Below are 23,439 nucleotides of genomic sequence, written 5' to 3'. Positions count from 1 at the left end.
CATGCAAGTGGCCAAAAAGCAAATGAAAAGATGCTTAACATCATTAGTCATTAGGAAGATGCAAATTAAAACCACAATGAAATAACACATTACACACTAAAATGGCTAAAGTCTGAAAGACTAGCAATACCTATTAATGCAATAAATGCACCTGGTGGGGACTATAAAAAGTTATATCTACCATATTCCATTCCATTCTTAGGTGTTTATCCAACAGAAACAATTACATATGTCAATAAAAAGACTTGTACACAAATGTTTATAGTAGGTTTAGTCACAAAAACTGGAAATAGGCCAGCTGGCCATCCAGAGAAGAATGGGTAAACAAACTGTGGTACAGTTGTATAATGGAATACTACCCTACAGTAAGAAGAAATGAACTACTGGTACATGCAACAAGGTAGATTAATGTCATAGATATGCTGAATGAAAGAAGAGGGACATAAAAGACTATATGCTTATATGATTTCATTTATGTGACATTTTAGAACAGGTACAATTAATGTATATGCATAGAAATTATATCAGTAGTTGCCTGGGTAGTTGGCAGGAGAGTGACGGCAAGGGTGGGCGCCCATAAGAACTTTCGAGAGTTAGGAATGTTCATCTTCTTGACTGGAATGATGGTTCCATGGGTGTATATGTCTTAAGAAAGTTGATTTAAAATTTTACTTTATTTTATTTTTGAGACAGGGTCTTGGTCTGTCAACCCAGGCTGGAGTATAGTGGCATGATTACAGCTCACTGCAGCCTCAACCTCCTGGGCTCAAGTGATCCTCCCACCTCAGCCTCTCAAGTAGCTGGGACTACAGGCACATGCCACCACACCTGCTAATTTTTTTATTTTGTGGAGATAGGGTCTTGCTGTTCTGCCAAGGCTGGTCTCAAACTCCCTGGCCTCTACTGATCCTCCCACCTCTGCCTCCCAAAGTGCTGGGATTATAGTTGTGAGCCACCATGCATGCCCAGCCTAAAATTTTTAAAGATATCATTTAGGATAGCAATAAAAATGATGAAATGCCTAGGATTAAATTGCACACAGGACCTCTCCACAAAATAAAAATTAAAACATTAAAATTGAGTGAAGTGAAAAAGAACTAAATAAATTGGTAGCTAGAATACACGTATGAATGGGAAGACTCAATAATATAATTATTTCTCTACAAACTGACCTAGAGGTTTAATGCATTACTCATCAAATGCTAACAGGTAATTGACAATTAGAATTTAAAACTTATGTGGAAACATAAAGGCCAAGAATAACCAAGAAGCTTTTCTGTCACCTTTCATTTTTTCAGTTTTAATCTGAAATAATCTTTGACTTCTAAAAAGTTAGTAGTAGTATAGAGAATTTCCATATCTACCCTTTACCGTGTTTCCACTAATTTTAATATCTTACACTACCAGAGTATCAGAAGTGGGAAATTAACATTGATAAACAATACTGTTAACTATCTGTAGACCACATTTCACCAGTTTTCCCAATAGTGTCCTTCTGTCTAGAATTAAGGATTCCATATAGCATTAGTTGTCATATCTCCTTAGTGACCTCCAGTCTATCTGAGATGCTCTTTACTGTATCGTGTGAGGTCAGGTGCAGGGAGAAAATAGTTGGCCCAATCAAAAGAGGTAATTGGGGAGAGTTTAATGAAAAACTAGATTAAGGGAAATTAACAAAGGATGGTGAAAGTACCCCATGGCTAGCAACAACAGAGAGTCGTTGCTAACTCTAGACCTGAAGGAGCAAAAGGATAGGGCATTTACTGGAACCTGTACAAGGAGCTAAATTTGTAGGAAAGGACCATTGGACCAGAACTTAACCTTAGGGAAAGAAACACCACCACTGTCAACTGCAACCCAGCAGGAAGGAAACCAGCAGGTATAAAGACCTTAACCTCACTCTCCCCCTCACCCTCTAATCTATTGCTACCTTCCATTGATTGAACTTCACAGGAAGCCAGAGGGCAAACAGGCCCATTGATATAAATCATCAATTTCAATTTCCTGGGGCACTGAGCAGAGTGGAAAAGGCTAAAGTTGGCAAGTGTATCTGTCTGGAGGGGCAAACTGTGAATAACCAAAATAGTCTTTTCAATAAATGTTGTTGTATCACTTGGGTATCTTACAGGAAAACAAAAAATCAAACTTGATCCCTTCTTCTCACCATAAACAAAAGTAAACTTGAGGTAGATTGTTGATCTAGGTCAGGACTTCTTAAACATAACAAAAACACTAACCATAAAATAAACAATAACTTCTGTTTATCAGAAGATACCATTATGAGTTAGAGGCAACCTACAGATTAGAAGATATTTGCAATACATTAGAGGCTTATATCTGGAATATGATCCAGCATGTCCCCAGAGGATAAACACAAGAATGTTCATAACATTATTATTTGTAGATTTTATATTGGAAGTAATCCAAATGGTAATCAGTTACAGAATGGATAAATATGTTGTAGCATATTCTTATAATGGAATACTATATAGTAAACCAAATTTATATGCAATAACTTGGATTGATATCACAAATGTAATGTTGAATGAAATAAGCCAGATAAAAAATATAATACACGTAGGGCTGGGCATGGTGGCTCATGCCTATAATCCCAGCACTTTGGGAGGCTGAGGCAGGCGGATTGCTTGAGCTGAGGAGTTCAAGGCCAGCCTAGGAAACATAGCAAATCTCCATCTCTACAAAAAATACAAAAATTAGCTGGGTGTGGTGGTACATGCCTCTAGTCCCAGCTGCTCCGTAGGCTGAGGAGGGAGGATTGCCTTGAGCCTAGGAGTCGTGGCTGCAGGGAGTCATGAGCATGCCACTGCACACCAGCCAGGACAACAGGGCAAAACCTTGTCTCTAATAATAATATATATATTTTTGGAGATGGTGTCTCGCTCTGTCACTCAGGCTGGAGTGCAGTGGCGCGATCTTGGCTCATTGCAAGTTCCGCCTCCCAGGTTCAGGCCAATCTCCTGCCTCCGCCTCCCGAGTAGCTGGGACTACAGGTGCCTGCCACCGCCCGGCTAATTGTTTTTTTTTTTTTTTTTTTTTGTATTTTTAGTAGAGACCAGGTTTCACCGTGTTAGCCAGGATGGTCTCAATCTCCTGACCTCTTGATCCGCCCACCTGGGCCTCCCAAAGTGCTGGGATTACAAGCATAAGCCATCTTGCCCAGCCAATAATAATAATTATTATAGTATGATTCTATTTATATAAGAGTTCAAAAACAGACAAAAAACTCCTGGAGTTCTTGTATGAGGATGATAAATTTGTAATAATTGATCAAGTTGTATACATAAGATTCATGTATGTTTCTGTATATAAACTTTATTTTTCAAAATAAAACTTAAAAATCTTAACTAAAAAGGGAGGGAGAGAGAAGAGAGGGAGGGAGGAAGGAGATTTTATATAAAGGTAATTACTTTGTGATAATTGATCAAGCTGTAAATGTAATATTAGTGTATTTTTCAGTATGTGAATTTTACTTTTCAAAATGAATATTTAAAATCTAAGCTGAAATGAGAGAGGGAGGAGGAAGGAAGTTAGGGAAGGAGGAAGAAAGGAAGGCAGGAAGACAGGCAGGAAAGAAGAAAGGAAGGAAAGACTAGATTGACTAATATGTTTTTCTGGCAGCCCTTACCCTGTGTGGCTGATTAGGTACATGAACCTAGCATGTGCCACACATCTAATCATATCATTCTGTCCTCTATTCCCAGGCAGGTTTGTGTCTGTAGAGTCTCAAGATTAGAGTCAGTAGAAACTCAAGATCTCACTTAAGGTTTCTGGTCTAAACTGTTCTCAAACTTCTTTAGATGAAAAGTGGAACTTCAATTAAAAAAAAAAAATTGTCAGTGATCCTGTGTATTTCCCATCACATTTCATGTAATATCAAAAATTAATAAACCACAAATATTTAAGGCAGGAACAGCAAAAAGAAATGACAAAGGAGACTAAGTGAGAGTGGCCAGAAAGAGAGGAGAAAACTTGGAAGATGGTGGCCTCACAGAAGTCAAGGGATGAAAGCATTTGAAATAAGTGACTTGGACAACAGAAACATATTGAAGAGAGTTCAAATGAGATCAGAGTTGTAAAATATCTCTTGGATTTAAGGAGCTCCTTAGTGGAGTGGTGAAGACTGAAGCTGAAAAGACATAGTTTTAGGAATCAATGTGAGGTAGAGAATCCTTTTTAGAAGGCTGCTTCTGAAGGAATTGAGAGAAAGGGCAATAACTTGTGAGAGATCTTGGAGAAAAACAAAATATGTGATTTTTATTTTACCAAAATTTTTATGCTTTTTAAAGTCCTACACTCTTTAGAGACTTGATATTACTTCTGCTTTGAAGATTTTTAAAAATGCCTTTCATGATATATGTGTATATTCACACACACACATATCATATATATGTATAAAAAAATTTAACCCATCCAGACACTAATTTGATGTATCTTTTAAAGTGGTGACATAAATGGAGTTTTCTCCTAAGTTGTGAATTCTTCCAGCACTATTTCATGTTGGGCAGTGGGCAACCCACCAGAACAAATCAGCCCTCCTGAGAAAACCTTTACAAGAAGGTAGCTATTCCTTTTCCACATCAAAGATTGAGTCTGCTTTTGACTTTGCTCTGCCTAGATAAAGGTCACATACTTTTGATCCCTAATCATCTATTCATATTTTACTTCCCAGCATAGCGTGGGATTTCCTTAGGTGAGTATCCTATGTTCTTTTTTACAGGATGTGACCGCGTGCCTGCCAGAATGGGAGGATGGGCATTTTTACCTTGCCAAGTACTATGACAAATTGATGCCCATGGTCACAGACAACAAAATGGAAAAGCAAGGTGATCTCATCCGGTATATAGTTCTTCATTTTGGCAGGTGAGTATGAGAACTGCATGTTTGCAGATTAAATATGTAAGGATGACTATTAATATTGAAACTGTTATCACATGTCTTAGCATATTCTAGGTATTTCCTGGCTTATGACTGATTCAGTGTATCACCTTAGATAAGATGTAAATTTTTCCTTTATGCAACTTTTTTCTTCACTTTAAAAACTTTTTAAATGAAAAAAGTGATATAGACATGTGTTTTGAAAACTCTCTCTAACCATGTTATTCCTCTGCTCTCACACCAACACAGCAATCATCAACACAGTAGAAGACTTACATGACCAAAGATGTGGGTTTTTTTCCCCATACACCAAGCAGTGGACACCAGCTTGGTGTCCTCCAATTCTGTTCTGACACTCTCTACCTGGAGACAGTGTCATACCTCAGAGGTTGAGGGCTTGGTGACACAAGACCATCTCCTCCTTCCCTTAGTTGCAAGTCTGGGCCTCTGGAACTTCTGACCAACTGGCTTCAAGTTGGGGTTCTCACAACCTCCTCTTGGGTTCAATAAATTTGCTAGAGTGGCTCACAGAACTCAGGGAAACATTTTTACTAGTTTATTAAGAAAGATATTTTAAAGGATGCAAATAAACAGTCTGATGAAGAGATAGATAGGGTGAGGTCTGGAGGGGCCCGGCACAGGAGCTTCTGTCTCCATGGAGATGGGCTGTGCCATCCTCCTGGCGCGTGGATGAGGTCTTCTTCACCCTCCTGTCAGCCTCCACGTGTTCAACTCTCTGGAAGCTCTCCAAACTCTGTCCTGTGGGGTTTTTAATGGAGTCTTTATTACATGGGCATGATTGACAACCATGTAGAAATGTGAGTGGACAAATAGCTCATAATGTAAACCCAGCAAGGTCTGTCTGTTCAGACTTTTCTTGGCCTTTTCTATGTAGCATTCCTTCCTCTAGGATATGGGGCAGGATCCTCTCTGGGATGAGGATCTTTTGACTCACAGTCGGATTAGAATCCTCCCTTAAGCAGATGAGTGAAGGACAGGAGAAGCTCATAGAGAGAGATTCTGTTTCCTGAGGCCTAAAGTGCCCTGACATTAAAACAAGGAGTTAGGAGCCAGTAACTGTGAACTAAAACCAATATATGTATTATAATACCACAGCCTGGATTTTTTAAAAAATTCAACAGCACCAAATTAAGTATCCTTCTCATTCCAGACCCTCATCCCCTGAGTCCCCAACCATAGAATTCCAGAAGACCCTTAATGTCATATTTTGTGGTTTTATATATATATATATATATATATATGTATGTATTTTATTATTTTATTTTATTTTATTTCATTTTATTTTATTTTATTTATTTTAAGACAGAGTCTTGCTCTGTCGCCCAGGCTGGAGTGCAATAGCACGATCTCAGCTCACTGCAACCTCTGCTTCCAGGTTCAAGCGACTCTGGCTCACCTTTCTGAGTAGCTGGTATTACAGGCGCATGCCACCACACCCAGTTAACTTTTGTATTTTTAGTATAGATGGGGTTTCACCATGTTGGTCAGGCTGGTCTCGAACTCCTGACCTCGTGATCCACCCACCACGGCCTTCCAAAGTGCTGGGATTATAGGTGTGAGCCACTCCACTCAGCCTTTGTGGTTATATTTTATTGCAGTGGAGTACTTCCTTCTAGCCCATTCCAATAAGAAGTAGTATAATATATATACATGAAAATGATTTTGACATTAGACTTGTAGAAAGTACTTATTCTTAAACTAGTTAATAGGTGAAATATAACTTTTAATTTCATATATCGGTGTATTATAGTCAAGTATAATCTCAGGCCTACTGTTTATGTTTTTATAAATTATTAATTGCTAAGAAACAATATCATTCCATACATTCTCCTTATCATACTCATGTACCATTGCTTTACATGGAAGGATATCTTCAGATCAATATATCTGTTAAAATTGCCTATTATGAGGTACTATGACTTCTCAGTTAAATATTTTCAGAAATTAAAGCAATATCTGTAAGCCACGGGTGGTGGTGTGTGCCCGTAGTCCTAGCTACTTTGGAGGTTGAGGTGGGAGGATTACCTGAACCTGGGACATCAAGGCAGTGGTGAGCTGTGATTGCACCACTGCACAGCAGCCTGGATAACAGAGCAAGACCCTGTCTCAAAAAAAAAAGAAAGAAAAAAAAGAAGAAAGAAAGGAGGCATATGTTCTCAGGATCTCCTGAGGGCTGTGTCACATGAGAAAAAAAATGGAAAAAAAAAGCAATATTTGTTCATCATCAATGGTATTAGGGTAGCAAAACTAGTAAAGGTACTAAAGGCAGTTCTTCTTCTTTTTTTTTTTTTAATTGACAAAGTATCACTCTGTCACTGAGGCAGGAGTGCAGTACAATCATAGCTAACTATGACCTTGAACTCTGGGCTCAAGTGATCCTCCTGCCTCAGCCTCCTTAGTAGTTAGGACTATAGGCACATGCCACCATGCCCAACTATGTTTTTAAATAATTTTTTTGTAGAGACAGGGTCTCACTGTGTTGCTCAGGCTGATCTTGAGCTCCTGGCCTCAAGCAATCTTCCCACCTCAGCCTGCCAACACTCTGAGATTACAGGTGTGAGCCATCACTCTTGGCCCAGTTCTTTTGAAAAATGAGTAATAGCTTCTTTTGTTTGCTCTTTAGTCTTAGTATATATCATGTGCCTTGGGATATAGAATTTACTTAACACATTTCTTTTAAAACAAGTGGCTATATAAAGTCCTCTATGTGCATAAAACTGTTATGTATAGTGAGTATTTTTAAAGTACCCTTCAGGAATGTAAGTACATTTTAAAACCTGTTTCTATCCATAGTAGTTAAAATAAAATATTTGTATGCTTAAGGGAGTAAACTTAGCTATTGAGACATATTTATCCCCTGACTGAATAATTGTGTTATTACTGATTAAATATCAATGTTTGCCCTTAAGAATCTAGGATCCAATTAGGGATAGAAACCTTAAGTACATAAAACATTTAAATAATGGTACATAATAGAATGTGTGATTAGATATCAAAATAGGCTGGGCTCAGTGGCTTATGTCTGTCACCTCAGAATTTTGGGAGGCTGAGGCAGGCAGATTGCTTGAGCCTGGGAGTTCAAAACCAGCCAGAGCAACATGGTAAGACCCCATCTCTACCAAAAAAAAATAGAAAAATTATCCAAGCATGGTGGTGCACGCCTGTGGTCCCAGCTACAAGGGAAGCTGAGCCAAGAGGATTGCTTGAGCCCAGGAGGTGGAGATTGCGGAGAGCTATGATCATGCCACTGCACTCCTGCCTGGGTGACAGAGAAAGACTCTATCTCAAAAAAATAAATAAATAAATAAATCAAAATAAATGGAGTAAATATCAGATATGGCTGGGCACGGTGATTAATGCCTGTAATCCCAGAATTTTGGGATGCTGAAATGGAAGGATTGCTTGAGCCCAGGAGTTCAAGAAAAGCCTAGGGAACATGGCAAGACCTCATCTCTACAAAAAATAAATAAATTAGCCAGGCATAGGGTGTACAACCATGGTCCCAGCTATGTGGGAGGCTATATTAGCCAGATACCAAAAGTGAACCAAACAAGTCCAGAAGTCATGGAGGTCAAAAGTCAAGCCACAAGCCACTGGCTTTATGATTTCAAAAGTGTACTTCTTTGCATTGAATTGCTACAAAAGTCTGGTAGACCTCATGAAGAAGGTATACTAGTAATCCAAATTCAGCAGCACATTAAAAGGATCATTCACCATGACCAAGTGGAATTTACTCCAGAATGCAAGGATGGTTCAACATATCCAAATATATATATTTGATATACCACATTAATAGAATGAAGGACAAAAACCATATGATCATCTCATCTCAATAGATGCAGAGAAAGCACTTGACAAAATTCAACATCCTTTTATGACTAAAAAATTTCAGAGGGGCAGTTCCAAGATGGCCGAATAGGAACAGCTCCAGTCTACAGCTCCCAGCATGAGCAGCGCAGAAGATGGGTGATTTCTGCATTTCCAACTGAGGTACCGGGTTCATCTCACTGGGGCTTGTCAGACAGTGGGTGCAGGACAGTGGGTGCAGCGCACCGAGCATGAGCCGAAGCAGGGCAAGGCATTGCCTCACCTGGGAAGTGCAACGGGTCAGGGAATTCCCTTTCGTAGCCAAGCAAAGCTGTGACAGACGGCACCTGGAAAATCAGGTCACTCCCACCCTAATACTGCACTTTTCCAATGGTCTTAGCAAACAGCACACCAGGAGATTATATCCCGTGCATGGCTCTGAAGGTCCCACGCCCACGGAGCCTCTCATTCCTAGCACAGCAGTCTGAGATCGAACTGCAAGGTGGCAGCAAGGCTGGGGGAGGGGTGCCCGCCATTGCTGAGGCTTGAGTAGGTAAACAAAGTGGCCGGAAAGCTGGAACTGGGTGGAGCCCACTGCAGCTCATGGAGGCCTGCCTGCCTCTGTAGACTCCACCTCTGGGGGCAGGGCATAGCTGAACAAAAGGCAGCAGAAACCTCTGCAGACTTAAATGTCCCTGTCTGACAGCTTTGAAGAGAGTAGTGTTTCTCCCAGCACGGAGTTTGAGATCTGAGAACTGACAGACTGCCTCCTCAAGTGGGTCCCTGACACCTGAGTAGCCTAACTGGGAGGCACCCCCGAGTAGGGGCAGACTGACACCTCACACGGCCGGGTACCCCTTTGAGACAAAACCTCCAGAGGAGCAATCAGACAGCAACATTTGCTGTTCGGCAATATTTGCTGTTCTGCAGCCTCTGCTGCTGATACCCAGGCAAACAGGGTCTGGAGTGGATCTCCAGCAAACTCCAACAGACCTGTAGCTGAGGGTCCTGACTGTTAAAAGGAAAACTAACAAACAGAAAGGGCATCCACACCAAAACTGTATCTGTACATCACTATCATCAAAGACCAAAGGTAGATAAAACCACATAGATGGGGAAAAAACAGAACAGAAAAACTGAAAATTCTAAAAATCAGAGGCCTCTCCTCCTCCAAAGGAACGCAGCTCCTCACCAGCAACGGAACAAAGCTGGACAGAGAATGACTTTGACGAGTTGAGAGAAGAAGGCTTCAGATGATCAAATTTCTCCGAGCTAAAGGAGGAAGTTGGAACCCATGGCAAAGAAGTTAAAAACCTTGAAAAAAGATTAGACGAATGGCTGACTAGAATAACCAATGCAGAGAAATCCTCAAAGGACCTGATGGAGCTGAAAACCACGGCACAGGAACTACGTGACGAATGCACAAGCTTCAGTAGCCAATTCGATCAACTGGAAGAAAGGGTATCAGTGATTGAAGATCAAATGAATGAAATGAAGCAAGAAGAGAAGTTTAGAGAAAAAAGAATAAAAAGAAATGAACAAAGCCTCCAAGAAATATGGGACTATGTGAAAAGACCAAATCTATGTCTGATTGGTGTACCTGAAAGTGACGGGGAAATGGAAACAAGTTGGAAAACACTCTGCAGGATATAATCCAGGAGAACTTCCCCAACCTAGCAAGGCAGGCCAACATTCAAATTCAGGAAATACAGAGAACGCCACAAAGATACTCCTCGAGAAGAGCAACTCCAAGACACGTAATTGTCAGATTCACCAAAGTTGAAATGAAGGAATGAACGTTAAGGGCAGCCAGAGAGAAAGGTCAGGTTACCCACAAAGGGAACCCCATCAGACTAACAGCTGATCTCTCGGCAGAAATTCTACAAGCCAGAAGAGAGTGGGGGCCAATATTCAACATTCTTAAGGAAAAGAATTTTCAACCCAGAATTTCATATCCAGCCAAACTAAGCTTCAAAAGTGAAGGAGAAATAAAATCCTTTACAGACAAGCAAATGCTGAGAGATTTTGTCACCACCAGGGCTGTCCTAAAAGAGCTCCTGAAGGAAGCACTAAACATGGAAAGGAACAACTGGTACCAGCCACTGCAAAAACATGCCAAATTGTAAAGACCATCGAGGCTAGGAAGAAACTGCATCAACTGACAAGCAAAATAACCAGCTAACATCATACTGAGAGGATCAAATTCACACATAACAATATTAGCCTTAAATGTAAATGGGCTAAATGCTCCAATTAAAAGACACAGACTGGCAAATTGGATACAGTCAAGACCCATCAGTGTGCTGTATTCAGGAGACCCATCTCACGTGCAGAGACACACATAGGCTCAAAATAAAGGGATGGAGGAAGATCTACCAAGCAAATGGAAAACAAAAAAAGGCAGGGGTTGAAATCCTAGTCTCTGATAAAACAGACTTTAAACCAACAAAGATCAAAAGAGATAAAGACGGCCATTACATAATGGTAAAGAGATCAATTCAACAAGAAGAGCTAACTATCCTAAATATATATGCACCCAATACAGGAGCACCCAGATTCATAAAGCAAGTCCAAGAGACCCACAAAGAGACTTAGACTCGCACCCAATAATAATGGGAGACTTTAACACCCCACTGTCAACATTAGACAGATCAACGAGACAGAAGGTTAACAAGAATATCCAGGAATTGAATTCAGCTCTGCCCCAAGCAGACGTAATAGACATCTACAGAACTCTCCACCCCAAATCAACAGAATATACATTCTTCTCAGCACCACACCACACCTATTCCAAAACTGACCACATAGTTGGAAGTAAAGCACTCCTCAGCAAATGTAAAAGAACAGAAATTATAACAAACTGTCTCTCAGACCACAGTGCAATCAAACTAGAACCCAGGATTAAGAAACTCAATCAAAACTGCTCAACTGCATGGGAACTGAACAACCTGCTCCTGAATGACTACTGGGTACATAACGAAATGAAGGCAGAAATAAAGATGTTCTTTGAAACCAATGAGAACAAAGACACACCATACCAGAATCTCTGGGACACATTTAAAGCAGTGTGTAGAGGGAAATTTATAGCACTAAATGCCCACAAGAGAAAGCAGGAAAGATTTAAAATTGACACCCTAACATCTCAATTAAAAGAACTAGAGAAGCAAGAGCAAACACATTCAAAAGCTGGCAGAAGGCAAGAAATAACTTAGATCAGAGCAGAGCTGAAGGAGATGGAGACACAAAAAACCCTTCACAAAATCAATGAGTCCAGGAGCTGGTTTTTGGAAGAGATCAACAAAATTGATAGACTGCTAGCTAGACTAATAAAGAAGAAAAGAGAGAAGAATCAAATAGATGCAATAAACAATGTTAAAGGGGATATCACCACCGATCCCACAGAAATACAAACTACCATCAGAGAATACTATAAACACCTCTATGCAAATAAGCTAGAAAATCTAGAAGAAATGGATAAATTCCTGGACACATACACCCTCCCAAGACTAAACCAGGAAGAAGTTGAATCTCTTAATGGACCAATAACAGGCTCTGAAATTGAGGCAATAATTAATAGCTTACCAACCAAAAAAAGTCCAGGACCAGATGGATTCACAGCCGAATTCTACCAGAGGTACAAGGAGGAACTGGTACCATTCCTTCTGAAACTATTTCAATCAATAGAGAAAGAGGGAATCCTCCCTAACTCATTTTATGAGGCCAGCATCATCCTGATACCTGGCAGAGACATAACAAAAAAAGAGAATTTTAAACCAATATCCCTGATGAACATTGATGCAAAAATCCTCAATAAAGTACTGGCAAACTGAATCCAGCAGCACATCAAAAAGCTTATCCACCATGATCAAGTGGGCTTCATCCCTGGGATGCAATGCTGGTTCAACATACACAAATCAATAAATGTAATCCATCCTATAAACAGAACCAAAGGCAAAAACCACATGATTATGTCAATAGATGCAGAAAAGGCCTTTGACAAAATTCAACAGCCCTTCATGTTAAAAACTCTCAATAAATTATGTATTGATGGGACATATCTAAAAATAATAGCTATTTATGACGGACTCACAGCCAATATCATACTGAATGGGCAAAAACTGGAAGCATTCCTTTTGAAAACTGGCATAAGACAGGGATGCCCTCTCTCACCACTCCTATTCAACATAGTGTTGGAAGTTCTGACCAGGGCAATCAGGCAGGAGAAAGAAATAAAGGGCATTCAACTAGGAAAAGAGGAAGTCAAATTGTCCCTGTTTGCAGATGACATGATTGTATATTTAGAAAACCCCATCATCTCAGCCCCAAATTTCTTTAAGCTGATTAGCAACTTCACCAAAGTCTCAGGATACAAAATCAATGTGCAAAAATCACAAGCATGCTTATACACCAATAACAGACAAACAGAGACCCAAATCATGAGTGAACTCCGATTCACAATTGCTTCAAAGAGAATAAAATACCTAGGAATCCAACTTACAAGGGATGTGAAGGACCTCTTCAAGGAGAACTACAAACCATTGCTCAAGGAAATAAAAGACGACACAAACAAATGGAAGAACATTCCATGCTCATGGATAGGAAGAATCAATATCGTGAAAATGGCCATACTGCCCAAGGTAATTTATAGATTCAATGCCATCCCCATCAAGCTACCAATGGCTTTCTTCACAGAATTGGAAAAAACTACTTTAAAGTTCATATGAAGCCAAAAAAGAGCCTGCATTGCCAAGTCAATCCTAAGCCAAAAGAACAAAGCTGGAGGCATCACACTACCTGACTTCAAGCTATACTACAAGGCTACAGTAACCAAAACAGCATGGTACTGGTACCAAAACAGAGATATAGACCAATGGAACAGAACAGAGCCCTCAGAAATAATGCCACACATCTACAACTATCTGATCTTTGACCACCCTGACAAAAACAAGAAATGGGGAAAGGATTCCCTATTTAACAAATGGTGCTGGGAAAACTGGCTACCTGTATGTAGAAAGCTGAAACTGGATCCTTCCTTACACCTTATACGAAAATTAATTCAAGATGGATTAAAGACTTAAATGTCAGACCTAAAACCATAAAAACCCTAGAAGAAAACCTAGGCAATACCATTTGGGACATAGGCATGGGCAAGGACTTCATGTCTAAAACACCAAAAGCAATGGCAACAAAAGCCAAAATTGACAAATGGGGTCTAATTAAACTAAAGAGCTTCTGCACAGCAAAAGAAACTACCATCAGAGTGAACAGGCAACCTACAGAATGGGAGAAAATTTTTGCAATCTACTCATCTGACAAAGGGCTAATATCCAGAATCTACAAAGAACTCAAACAAATTTACAAGAAAAAACCAACCCCATCAAAAAGTGGGCGAAGGATATAACAGACACTTCTCAAAAGAAGACATTTATGCAGCCAACTGACACATGAAAAAATGCTCATCATCACTGGCCATCAGAGAAATGCAAATCAAAACCACAATGAGATACCATCTCACACCAGTTAGAATGGCAATCATTAAAAAGTCAGGAAACAAAAGGTGCTGGAGAGGATGTGGAGAAATAGGAACGCTTTTACACTGTTGTTGGGACTGTAAACTAGTTCAACCATTGTGGAAGTCATTGTGGCGGTTCCTCAGGGATCTAGAACTAGAAATACCATTTGACCCAGCCATCCCATTACTGGGTATATACCCAAAGGAATATAAATCATGCTGCTATATAAAGACAGATGCACATGTATGTTTATTGCAGCACTATTCACAATAGCAAAGACTTGGAACCAACCCAAATGTCCAACAATGATAGACTGGATTAAGAAAATGTGGCACATATACCCCATGGAATACTATGCAGCCGTAAAAAAGGATGAGTTCATGTCCTTTGTAGGGACATGGATGAAGCTGGAAACCATCATTCTCAGCAAACTATCGAAGGACAAAAAACCAAACACCGCATGTTCTCACTCATAGGTGGGAATTGAACAATGAGAACACTTGGACACAGGAAGGGGAACATCACACACTGGGGCCTGTTGTGGGGTGAGGGGCTGGGGGAGGGATAGCATTAGGAGATATACCTAATGTTAAATGACGAGTTAATGGGTGCAGCACACCAACATGGCACATGTATACATGTGTAAAAACCTGCACGTTGTGCACATGTACTCTAGAACTTAAAGTATAATTAAAAATATATATATATAAAACATAACATGTATAAAAGTTGTAAAGCATAATAATAGAATGAACATCCGTTAATCTAGTCTAACCTTTATGTCACCCCTCTATCCCTGGAGGCAACCACTATTCCCAATTTTGTGTTTTTTATTCCTTTGTTTTTTAAAATAAAAGAGGCTTTTTAAAAAAAAAACAAAAACTTTTTTTGTTAAAAAATTATGTGTAGAAGGAGTGTACCTCAACACAGTAAAGACCATGTATGATAACCCCAAAGATAACATCATACTCAGTGGTGAAAAGTTCAAAGCTTTTCCTCTAAGATTAAGACAAAGACGCCCACTCTTGCCACTTATATTCAATATAGTACCAGGAATCCTAGCCATAGCAATTCGAGAAGAGAGATAAATAAAAGGCATCCAAATTGGAAAAGAAGTCATCAATTTTTTTCTATTTGCAGACGACATGATTTTATATACTGAAACCCTAAGACTCCAATAAAAGACTATTAGAACAAATAAATGAATTCAATAAAGTTGCAGGATATAAAGGCAACATACAAAAGTAAGTAGCATTTCTATACACTAATAACAGAGTACTTGCAGATAAATTAAGAAGACAATCTCATTTACAGTAGCTACAAAAATAAAATATAATACTTGGGAATAATTATAAGGCAAAAGACCTATACAATGAAAACTATAAAACATTGATGAAAAGAAATTGAAGAAGACATAAACAAATGGAAAGATATCCTGTTTATGTATTGGAAGAATTAATATTATTAAAATGTTCATAGTGCCCAAAGTGATCTACAGATTCAATGTAGTTTCTATCAGAATTCCAATAGCTTTTTCTTTCTTTCCTTTTTTTTTTGTTTTGTTTCGTTTAAAAATTCTGGCTGGGCACAGTGGCTCACACCCATAATCCCAGCACTTTGGGAAGCTGAGGCGGGTGGATCACTTGAGGTCAGGAGTTTGAGACCAGCCTGGCCAACATAGTGAAACCCAGTGTCTACTAAAAATACAAAAATTAGCCAGGCATGGTGGCACACATCTGTAATCCCAGCTACTAGGGAGGCTGAGGCAGGAAAATTGCTTGAACCCAGGAGGCGGAGGTTACAGTGAACCAAGATCATACCTCTGCACTCCAGACTGGGAGTCTCAAAAAAAAAAAAAAAATCCAATAACTTTTTTCGCAGAAGTAGAAAAAAAAATCCTAAAATTTGTATGGACCTAGAAAAGACTTCAGATAACCAAAGAAATCTTGAGCAAGAACAAAGCTGGCCGGGCGTGGTGGCTCACACCTCTAATCATAGCACTTTGGGAGGTTGAGGTGGGTGGATTGCCTGAGCTCAGGAGTTCAAGATCAGCCAGGGCAACACAGTGAAACCCCGTCTCTACTAAAATACAGAAAATTAGCTGGGCATGGTGGCATGTACCTGTAATCCTAGCTACTCAGGAGGTTGAGGCAGGAGAATTGCTGGAACCCGGGAGGTGGAGGTTACAGTGAGCCGAGATTGTGCCATTGCACTCCAGCCTGGGTGACAGACTGAGACTATTTCTCTAAAAAAAAAAAAAAAGAATAAAGCTGAAGGCATCACACTACCTGACTTCAAAATTATACCACAAAGCTATAATAATCAAAACAATATGACATTAGTATTAAAATGGCTACATAGACCAGTGGAACAGAGACCCTAGAAATGAATCCACACATTTACAGTCAATTGATCTTTCACAAAGGTGCCAAGAACCCACAATGCAGAAAGGACAGTCTCTTCAATAAATGGTGTTGGGACAACTGGGTGTCCACATGCAATAGAATGGAATTACACTCTTAACCTTACACCATATACAAAAATCAACTCAAAATGGCTTAAAAACTTAAATGTAAGACCTGAAGCTGTAAAACTACTAGAAGAAAACATAGAGGAAAAGGTTCATGGCATTGGTTTGGGCAATAATTTTTTTGGATATGAACCAAAAAGCACAGCCAACAAAAGCAAATATAGACAAATGATATTATACAAACCAAAAGACTTCTGCATAGCCAAGGAAACAATCAACAGAGTGAAAAGACAGCCTATAGAATGGGAGAATGTATTTGCAAACCACACATCTGATAGGGGGTTAATAGCCAAAATAGGTAAGGAACTCAAACAACTTAATAGTAAGAAAGCAAATCACCTGGCCAGGCATGGTGGCTCATGCATGTAATCCCAGCACTTTGAGAGGCTCAGGCAGATGGATCGTTTGAGCCCAGGAGTTCAAGACCAGCCTGGGCAACATGGTGAAACCCCCATCTCTACAAAAAATGCAAAAATTATTCGGGCGTGGTGGTATGCATCTGCAGTCCCAGCTGCTCAGGAGGTTGAGGCAGGGGCATCACTTTAGCCTAGGAGGTGGAGGTTGCAGTGAGCCAGGATCATATCACTGCACCAGGCAACAGAGCCAGATCCTGTCTGAAAAAATAAAAATAAAAATAGAAAAAAGGAAACAAATTACCCAATTAAAAAAAATGGGCAAAGGGTCTGAGCAGACATATTTCAAAAGAAGACATAAAAATGACCAACAGAGGTATATAAAAAAAGTTCAGCATCGTTAATCATCAGATAAATGCAAATTAAAACCACAATGAGATGTCACCTCACACTTGTTTGAATGGCTATCATATAAAAGACAAAAGATAACAAGCATTGGAGAGGATATGGGGAAAAGGGAACCCTTAAACACTGTTGGTGGGAAGGTAAATTAGTAGAGCCATTATGGAAAACAGTATGGAGATTCCTTAAAAATTAAAAATAGAAATATCATATGATCTAGCAATCCCACTATGGGGTATATATCTAAAGAAATTAAATCAATATGTTGAAGAGATATCTGCACTCCCATGTTCATTGCAGCATCTTCACAACAGCCAAGCTATGGAATCAAACTAAGTTTCCATCAACATGGGAATGAATAAAGAAAATGTGGCATATGTATGTATACTTATACACACACACACACACACACACACACACACACACACACAATGGAATACTATTCAGCCTTAAAAAAGAAGGAATCCTGTTATTTGTGAGAACATGGATGAACCTGGAGATTATTCTAAGTGAAGTAAGCCTGGCACAGAAAGATTAATACTGAATTATCTTACTTATATGTAGAATCTAAAAATGTTGAACTTATAGAACTAGAGAGTAGAATGGTGATTACCAGGGGTTGGAGTAGTGAGGAGTTGGGGAGATGTTGGTCAAAGGACATAAAACTTCAGTTAAATAGAAGGAATAAGTTAAAGAGATCTACTCTACAACATGGTCACTATAGTTAACAAATGTTTTGTATTGAAAATTGCTGAGAATAGATTTTATTCCACAACAAAATAAATATGTGAAATAATTAGCATGCATGAGTTAGCTTGGTTTAGCTCTTCCACAATGTATACATGTTTCAAAACATGTGCACAATAAATATACACAATTTTTATTTGTCAATTTAAATAAATAAATGAAATGTTTAAAAACAAAAACATTATGTTGTGCACCTTTAAAAAAACCTTCTAGCTCTCCTAATTTCTGGTTAAATTAATCTTGACAAAATAAGAAGGGGAAAAGAAAGTCCCCACTTCTTCTATAGTTGTAGAATGGTAAATGCAATTCTATGTCATTAAACTGTCTCTATGGGTCTCAAAAAGATATCTGTACATTCATGTTCATAGCAACATTATTCATAATAGCTAAAACATGAAAGCAGTGCAAGAGTTCATTGGGAGATTAATTGATCAGCAAAATGTGATGTAGACACAATGGAATATTATTCTGCTTTAAAAAGGAAGGAAATTCTGACATATGGTACAACATGGATGAACCTCGAGGACATTATGATAAGTGAAATAAGCCAGTCACAAAAAGGACAAATACTGTATGTTTCCACTTACATGAGGTACCTTCAATGGTCAAATTCATGAAGACAGAAAGTACAATGGTGGTTGCCAGAGACTGGGTGGGGAAGGAGATGGGAAGTTACTGTTTAATAGGTACGAGGTTCCAATTTGGGAAGATGAAAAAAGTTCTGGAGGGGGAATGGTGGTGATGATTACGCAACAATGTGAATGTACAACCATATTAATATAACACTGAACTGTACACTTAAAAATGGTTGTGATGGTAAATTTTATGTTATGTATGTTTTACCACAATAAAATTTGTTTTGAAAATAAACTGATGTCCAGGCCCCTAAAAAATTCAAGAAGGAGAGAACTTTAACTTTTCACAAATTTTACCAGAAACAGCGTTGAGTGGTTGGTTTGTAGGATGGTGCAGAAACTAGACCTGATGGAAGATGTATACTGGTGAGTGGCAAGATGCTAAGATTGGAATATTATGGAGATAAAAGATTCTGAATGTTTGAATCCCAGGCAGAATCATTTATATAGTTTTAATATGTAGGTATTGATTCCTGTTTTTTAATAAGGGGAGAGCATGATAAAGCCAGAATTTCAGGAATGTTAGTCTGGAATTTACTGAAGGGTAGAAATATGGATTTAGGGTGACCAAGTTATTATAATTTCCCAGAAATGGAATGATTGGACCTAACCTAGGCTTATGGCCAAAGAATGCAAATGAAGGCACAGAGATCCTAAGGAAAAATTGAAAGAAGTATTGATAGACTTTGATTAGAGCAGAATTTTTATAATGTACAAATTCTGTATACTGTAAGTGGAAACATACAGTATGTACATGTTTTTGGTACAGGGAATGTAGAACTAAGTGAGCTAAAAAGGAGACAGAGGAGTCAAAAATAACTTCTAGGAAGAAATATTGATACCATAATTTTTGTGAAAACGGTATGTGGTAGTTTGAATCTTTAAATTTTAATTCGTATAATATAAAAATGACAGCTATGCTAATAGTGTTTCTTGTCTATATAATTGCAGATCTCTACAATATGGAAATCAGTTCATATATCAGTCAATGCCACGAATGTTAACTCTATGGCTTGATTATGGTACAAAGGCATATGAATGGGAAAAAGGTATAACTCTTCACGTAAAAGTTTTAAAGGACTAGGAATTATAACTTTGGTATAAAGTCAGATTTGGCTGGACAGTCTAATTTCCTAGAAGCTTGGAATGAATTTGATAATTAAGATATTACGTAAGTGTGAGTAAGATACTAAATGTTTAAAAGGAAAGACAAATCATAGACTTTTAAAGTAGTTTTAATTCAGGGCCACAAATACAAATCTGATTATTTCTTAATGAACCTAACACATATTAAAATGTGTTAGTTTTAGCCAAATAATTTACCCTAAAAATTAAAATGGGTAGTGAAAATTAATGTCCCTTGGGTTTTTGAATGGCTCTAAATATTTTTTCTGGTTGGACAGAGACAACTATCTTTTCACAAATTGGCAAGTGACCTAACCTTGGGCATGGGAATAACATACTTTAAAGCTATTTTTAAAACAAAATTTTTCTTCTGTGAAATGAACTGATATACTGATTTTTCTCTTTCCTTTACTGTTTTTTAAACTTATTTCTTTCCCCAGCTGGCCGCTCCGATCGTGTACAAATGAGGAATGATTTGGGTAAAATAAACAAGGTTATCACAGAGCATACAAACTATTTAGCTCCATATCAATTTTTGACTGCTTTTTCACAATTGATCTCTCGAATTTGTCATTCTCACGATGAAGTTTTTGTTGTCTTGATGGAAATAATAGCCAAAGTATTTCTAGCCTATCCTCAACAAGCAATGTGGATGATGACAGCTGTGTCAAAGGTAAAAGGGTCTTTTACCTTTTTATATGAAAAGATCTTTTACCATTTTATATGAACTTGATTATGTAATACTAATATGTAGATACAAGTTCCAGGGCGTCTCTCCTGTATTAGATTAGTAATTTTAAATATTTTTTTAAAGAGAGAAATTTATAGCATTATATCTTAATATTTGGATATATTTACCATATGAAATGAAGTAACTAGTATGTTTAAGATCAAATAATTCAGCATGTGTTTTCTTTATGAAGTCTAGTAAACAGTTAATGCTTGATGCAAAATGGTTACCTATGTTTTCACAAATATTTTAATCCAAACTACCTGAATTTTTATTTTTTTTCCTTAAGAAACAGGATCTTTCTCTGTTGCCCAGGCTGGAATGCAGTGGTGGGATCATAGCTCAGTGCAGCCTCAAAGTCCTGGGTTCAAGTGATCCTCTTGCCTCAGCTTCCCAGTAGCTAGGATGATAGGGGTGTGTCACCATGTACAGTTAATTTTTAAATTCTTTTTGTAGAGATGGGATCTTGCTGTGTTGCTCAGGCTGGGCTCAAACTCTTGGGCTCAAGTGATCTTTCTGCTTTGGCCTCCCAAAGTGCTGGAATTACAGGCATGATACCTGAATTATTAATACTAAAAAACCGTTATTGCATCATTAATGGGAATTCATATGTTGGTCAATATATGTAATAAGTAAATGTTTAGAGAATTTAGACAATACAGAGACATAAAACAAAAATTAAAATTCACACCTTGGGCCATTCATTAATGTTTTGATGTAATTTTATTTGTATATTTTCTAGCATATTTTAACACTAATTATGTTGCCGTACAATTTCATATTTTTCACTTTATTGTTTCCATGTTATTAAATATAATTTGAAGATATAATTTTAATATGTAAAATTCTAAAAAATAGCCTTCAATAACTTATTTAACTGTTAATCGTTAAGGTTATTTCTATTTTTCTTGCAATTGTAACACATCTAGATATGTCTATGTTTATTCTCACTTGTAATTATTTCTCCAGGGCAGATCCCTATAACTTTATAATTCACAAAGTTATAGGGTGGCAATATTTGTATGGCTCTTGATAGCATTGCCAAATAAATTTTCAGAAAATTTGTATCATATAAACTCTCATCATGAATACTTTTTTAAGTTTTTTGTCAAGCAAAAAATTTATCTTTTAAAAATCCTGTATAAACTCTTTTTTATGACATTTAACTTTTTTTTATGACAGTCATCTTATCCCATGCGTGTGAACAGATGCAAGGAAATCCTCAATAAAGCTATTCATATGAAAAAATCCTTAGAGAAGTTTGTTGGAGATGCAACTCGCCTAACAGATAAGCTTCTAGAATTGTGCAATAAACCGGTACTATCATAATCTTAGTGCTTATAAACTGATGTTGGGTAATTATGTATATAATTTGAGCAGATTTTTTCATTTGATTAATTAAATTAAAATTCTAACTATAGGTGTACACATATATCAAAATGTATTATATATTTTAATTATGTATGATTTGTCTTAATAAAGCAGTTTTTAATATTTCTAATACATCTTACTTCCAAATACCCTCTAATATTTCTAAAAGTTCTTCCTAGTGTCAATTAAGAATTTTCCGAGAGTAGATATCCATGTTTCTCAGCAATTTTTAGTAGAGAATATGAAATAAGCCATAAAAATATAAGTATGTAAAATATTCTAAGTTACTTATGGTAGTCTATGATTATATCTTTAAACTTTCAAAATTCATATACATTATTAAACTACACTTATGATAGGGAAGAGGGTTGGGGTTTTGCTTTTCATTCTTTTAGTACACATTTCAGTGCCTATGAGGGGACAAGCACTATGCTAAGGGAAACAAGATGAATAAAATCTATTCTCATGCCTGAGGTGCTTACAGTCTTTTAGGGAACTAAGCAGATGGTTATCTAGAGTAATAAGTACTTTTTTCAGTAGATTTGTGACTAAAGTAGGAACATGGTTACAGGAGTAACCCCATAATTCTACCTAAGTATTAGAGAAAAACCCCCAAGGATGTATAGGAAAGATAAAAGTGGGAGGTGGGGGTGGTTATAAGGAGGGAGAGAGAAGTTCTTTAATAAGGTACATAGCTAGACTTCACTTGACAAATATTCAGAGTCCATCAGTGTTTATAGATGAAAAGATACAGACTATTTCTCACCTTTCCTTTATCAATAAACATCTCAAAAGGGTAATCTGCATTTATTATCTCCATTAATCCCATTTGACCTCTGATGCACTTGACATTATCAAAAACAGTGTTATGGTGGCCAACATTTATTAAAACACTAACACTGTTGTAAGTGCTTTACATGTACAGGTTTCCAGTTCTTTATCTGAAACCTTTGTGGCAAGCTACACTTAGAAATTTAGGATTTTTAAGATTTTAGTGCATATTTAATATTTGACATTTCCACTGAGGGTAACCTGTTGGAGTATCCCATAATCAAACACATAACTTTCTTCAGTGAGAGTTTAATTTACAGAGCTCTTTGGATTTTCTAATATTTGATAATAGATTATAGGCCTCTACTCTTTCCTTTAATCATTAAACAATCCTATGATGTAGGTACTATTATTAATGAGGTAAATGACAGAGGTTAAAATGGGATGATTAGGAAATACTTAGAAAACCACAGACTGCTGAACCTTTGTAATCAAAATATTGTAAAGTGAAATTTTTGTTATAGTGGAATTTAAGGTA

General features: G+C 37.7%; 1 protein-coding gene across 5 annotated transcripts in view; it reads left to right on the top strand.

The window, feature by feature from the left end:
• Positions 1 to 23,439, top strand: part of ATR (ATR checkpoint kinase) — a 129,386-nt gene that overhangs the window by 88,907 nt on the left and 17,040 nt on the right. For all 5 annotated transcript variants that reach the window (XR_010132946.1, XM_019024248.4, XM_055383148.2 and 2 more), the window contains 4 exons: positions 4,739 to 4,881; positions 19,856 to 19,953; positions 20,470 to 20,702; positions 21,942 to 22,076. Coding sequence is in view for 4 of the 5 variants with exons in the window: in XM_019024248.4 (XP_018879793.2) it covers positions 4,739 to 4,881; positions 19,856 to 19,953; positions 20,470 to 20,702; positions 21,942 to 22,076 (609 nt within the window). In the remaining variant the exon portion in view is untranslated. The remainder of the gene's footprint in view (positions 1 to 4,738; positions 4,882 to 19,855; positions 19,954 to 20,469; positions 20,703 to 21,941; positions 22,077 to 23,439) is intronic.

This window comes from Gorilla gorilla, chromosome 2 (assembly GCF_029281585.2).
Source record: "Gorilla gorilla gorilla isolate KB3781 chromosome 2, NHGRI_mGorGor1-v2.1_pri, whole genome shotgun sequence".
Taxonomy (NCBI): domain Eukaryota; kingdom Metazoa; phylum Chordata; class Mammalia; order Primates; family Hominidae; genus Gorilla; species Gorilla gorilla.
Note: the sequence above shows the minus strand (reverse complement) of the source record. Positions and strands in the feature narration are given on the sequence as shown.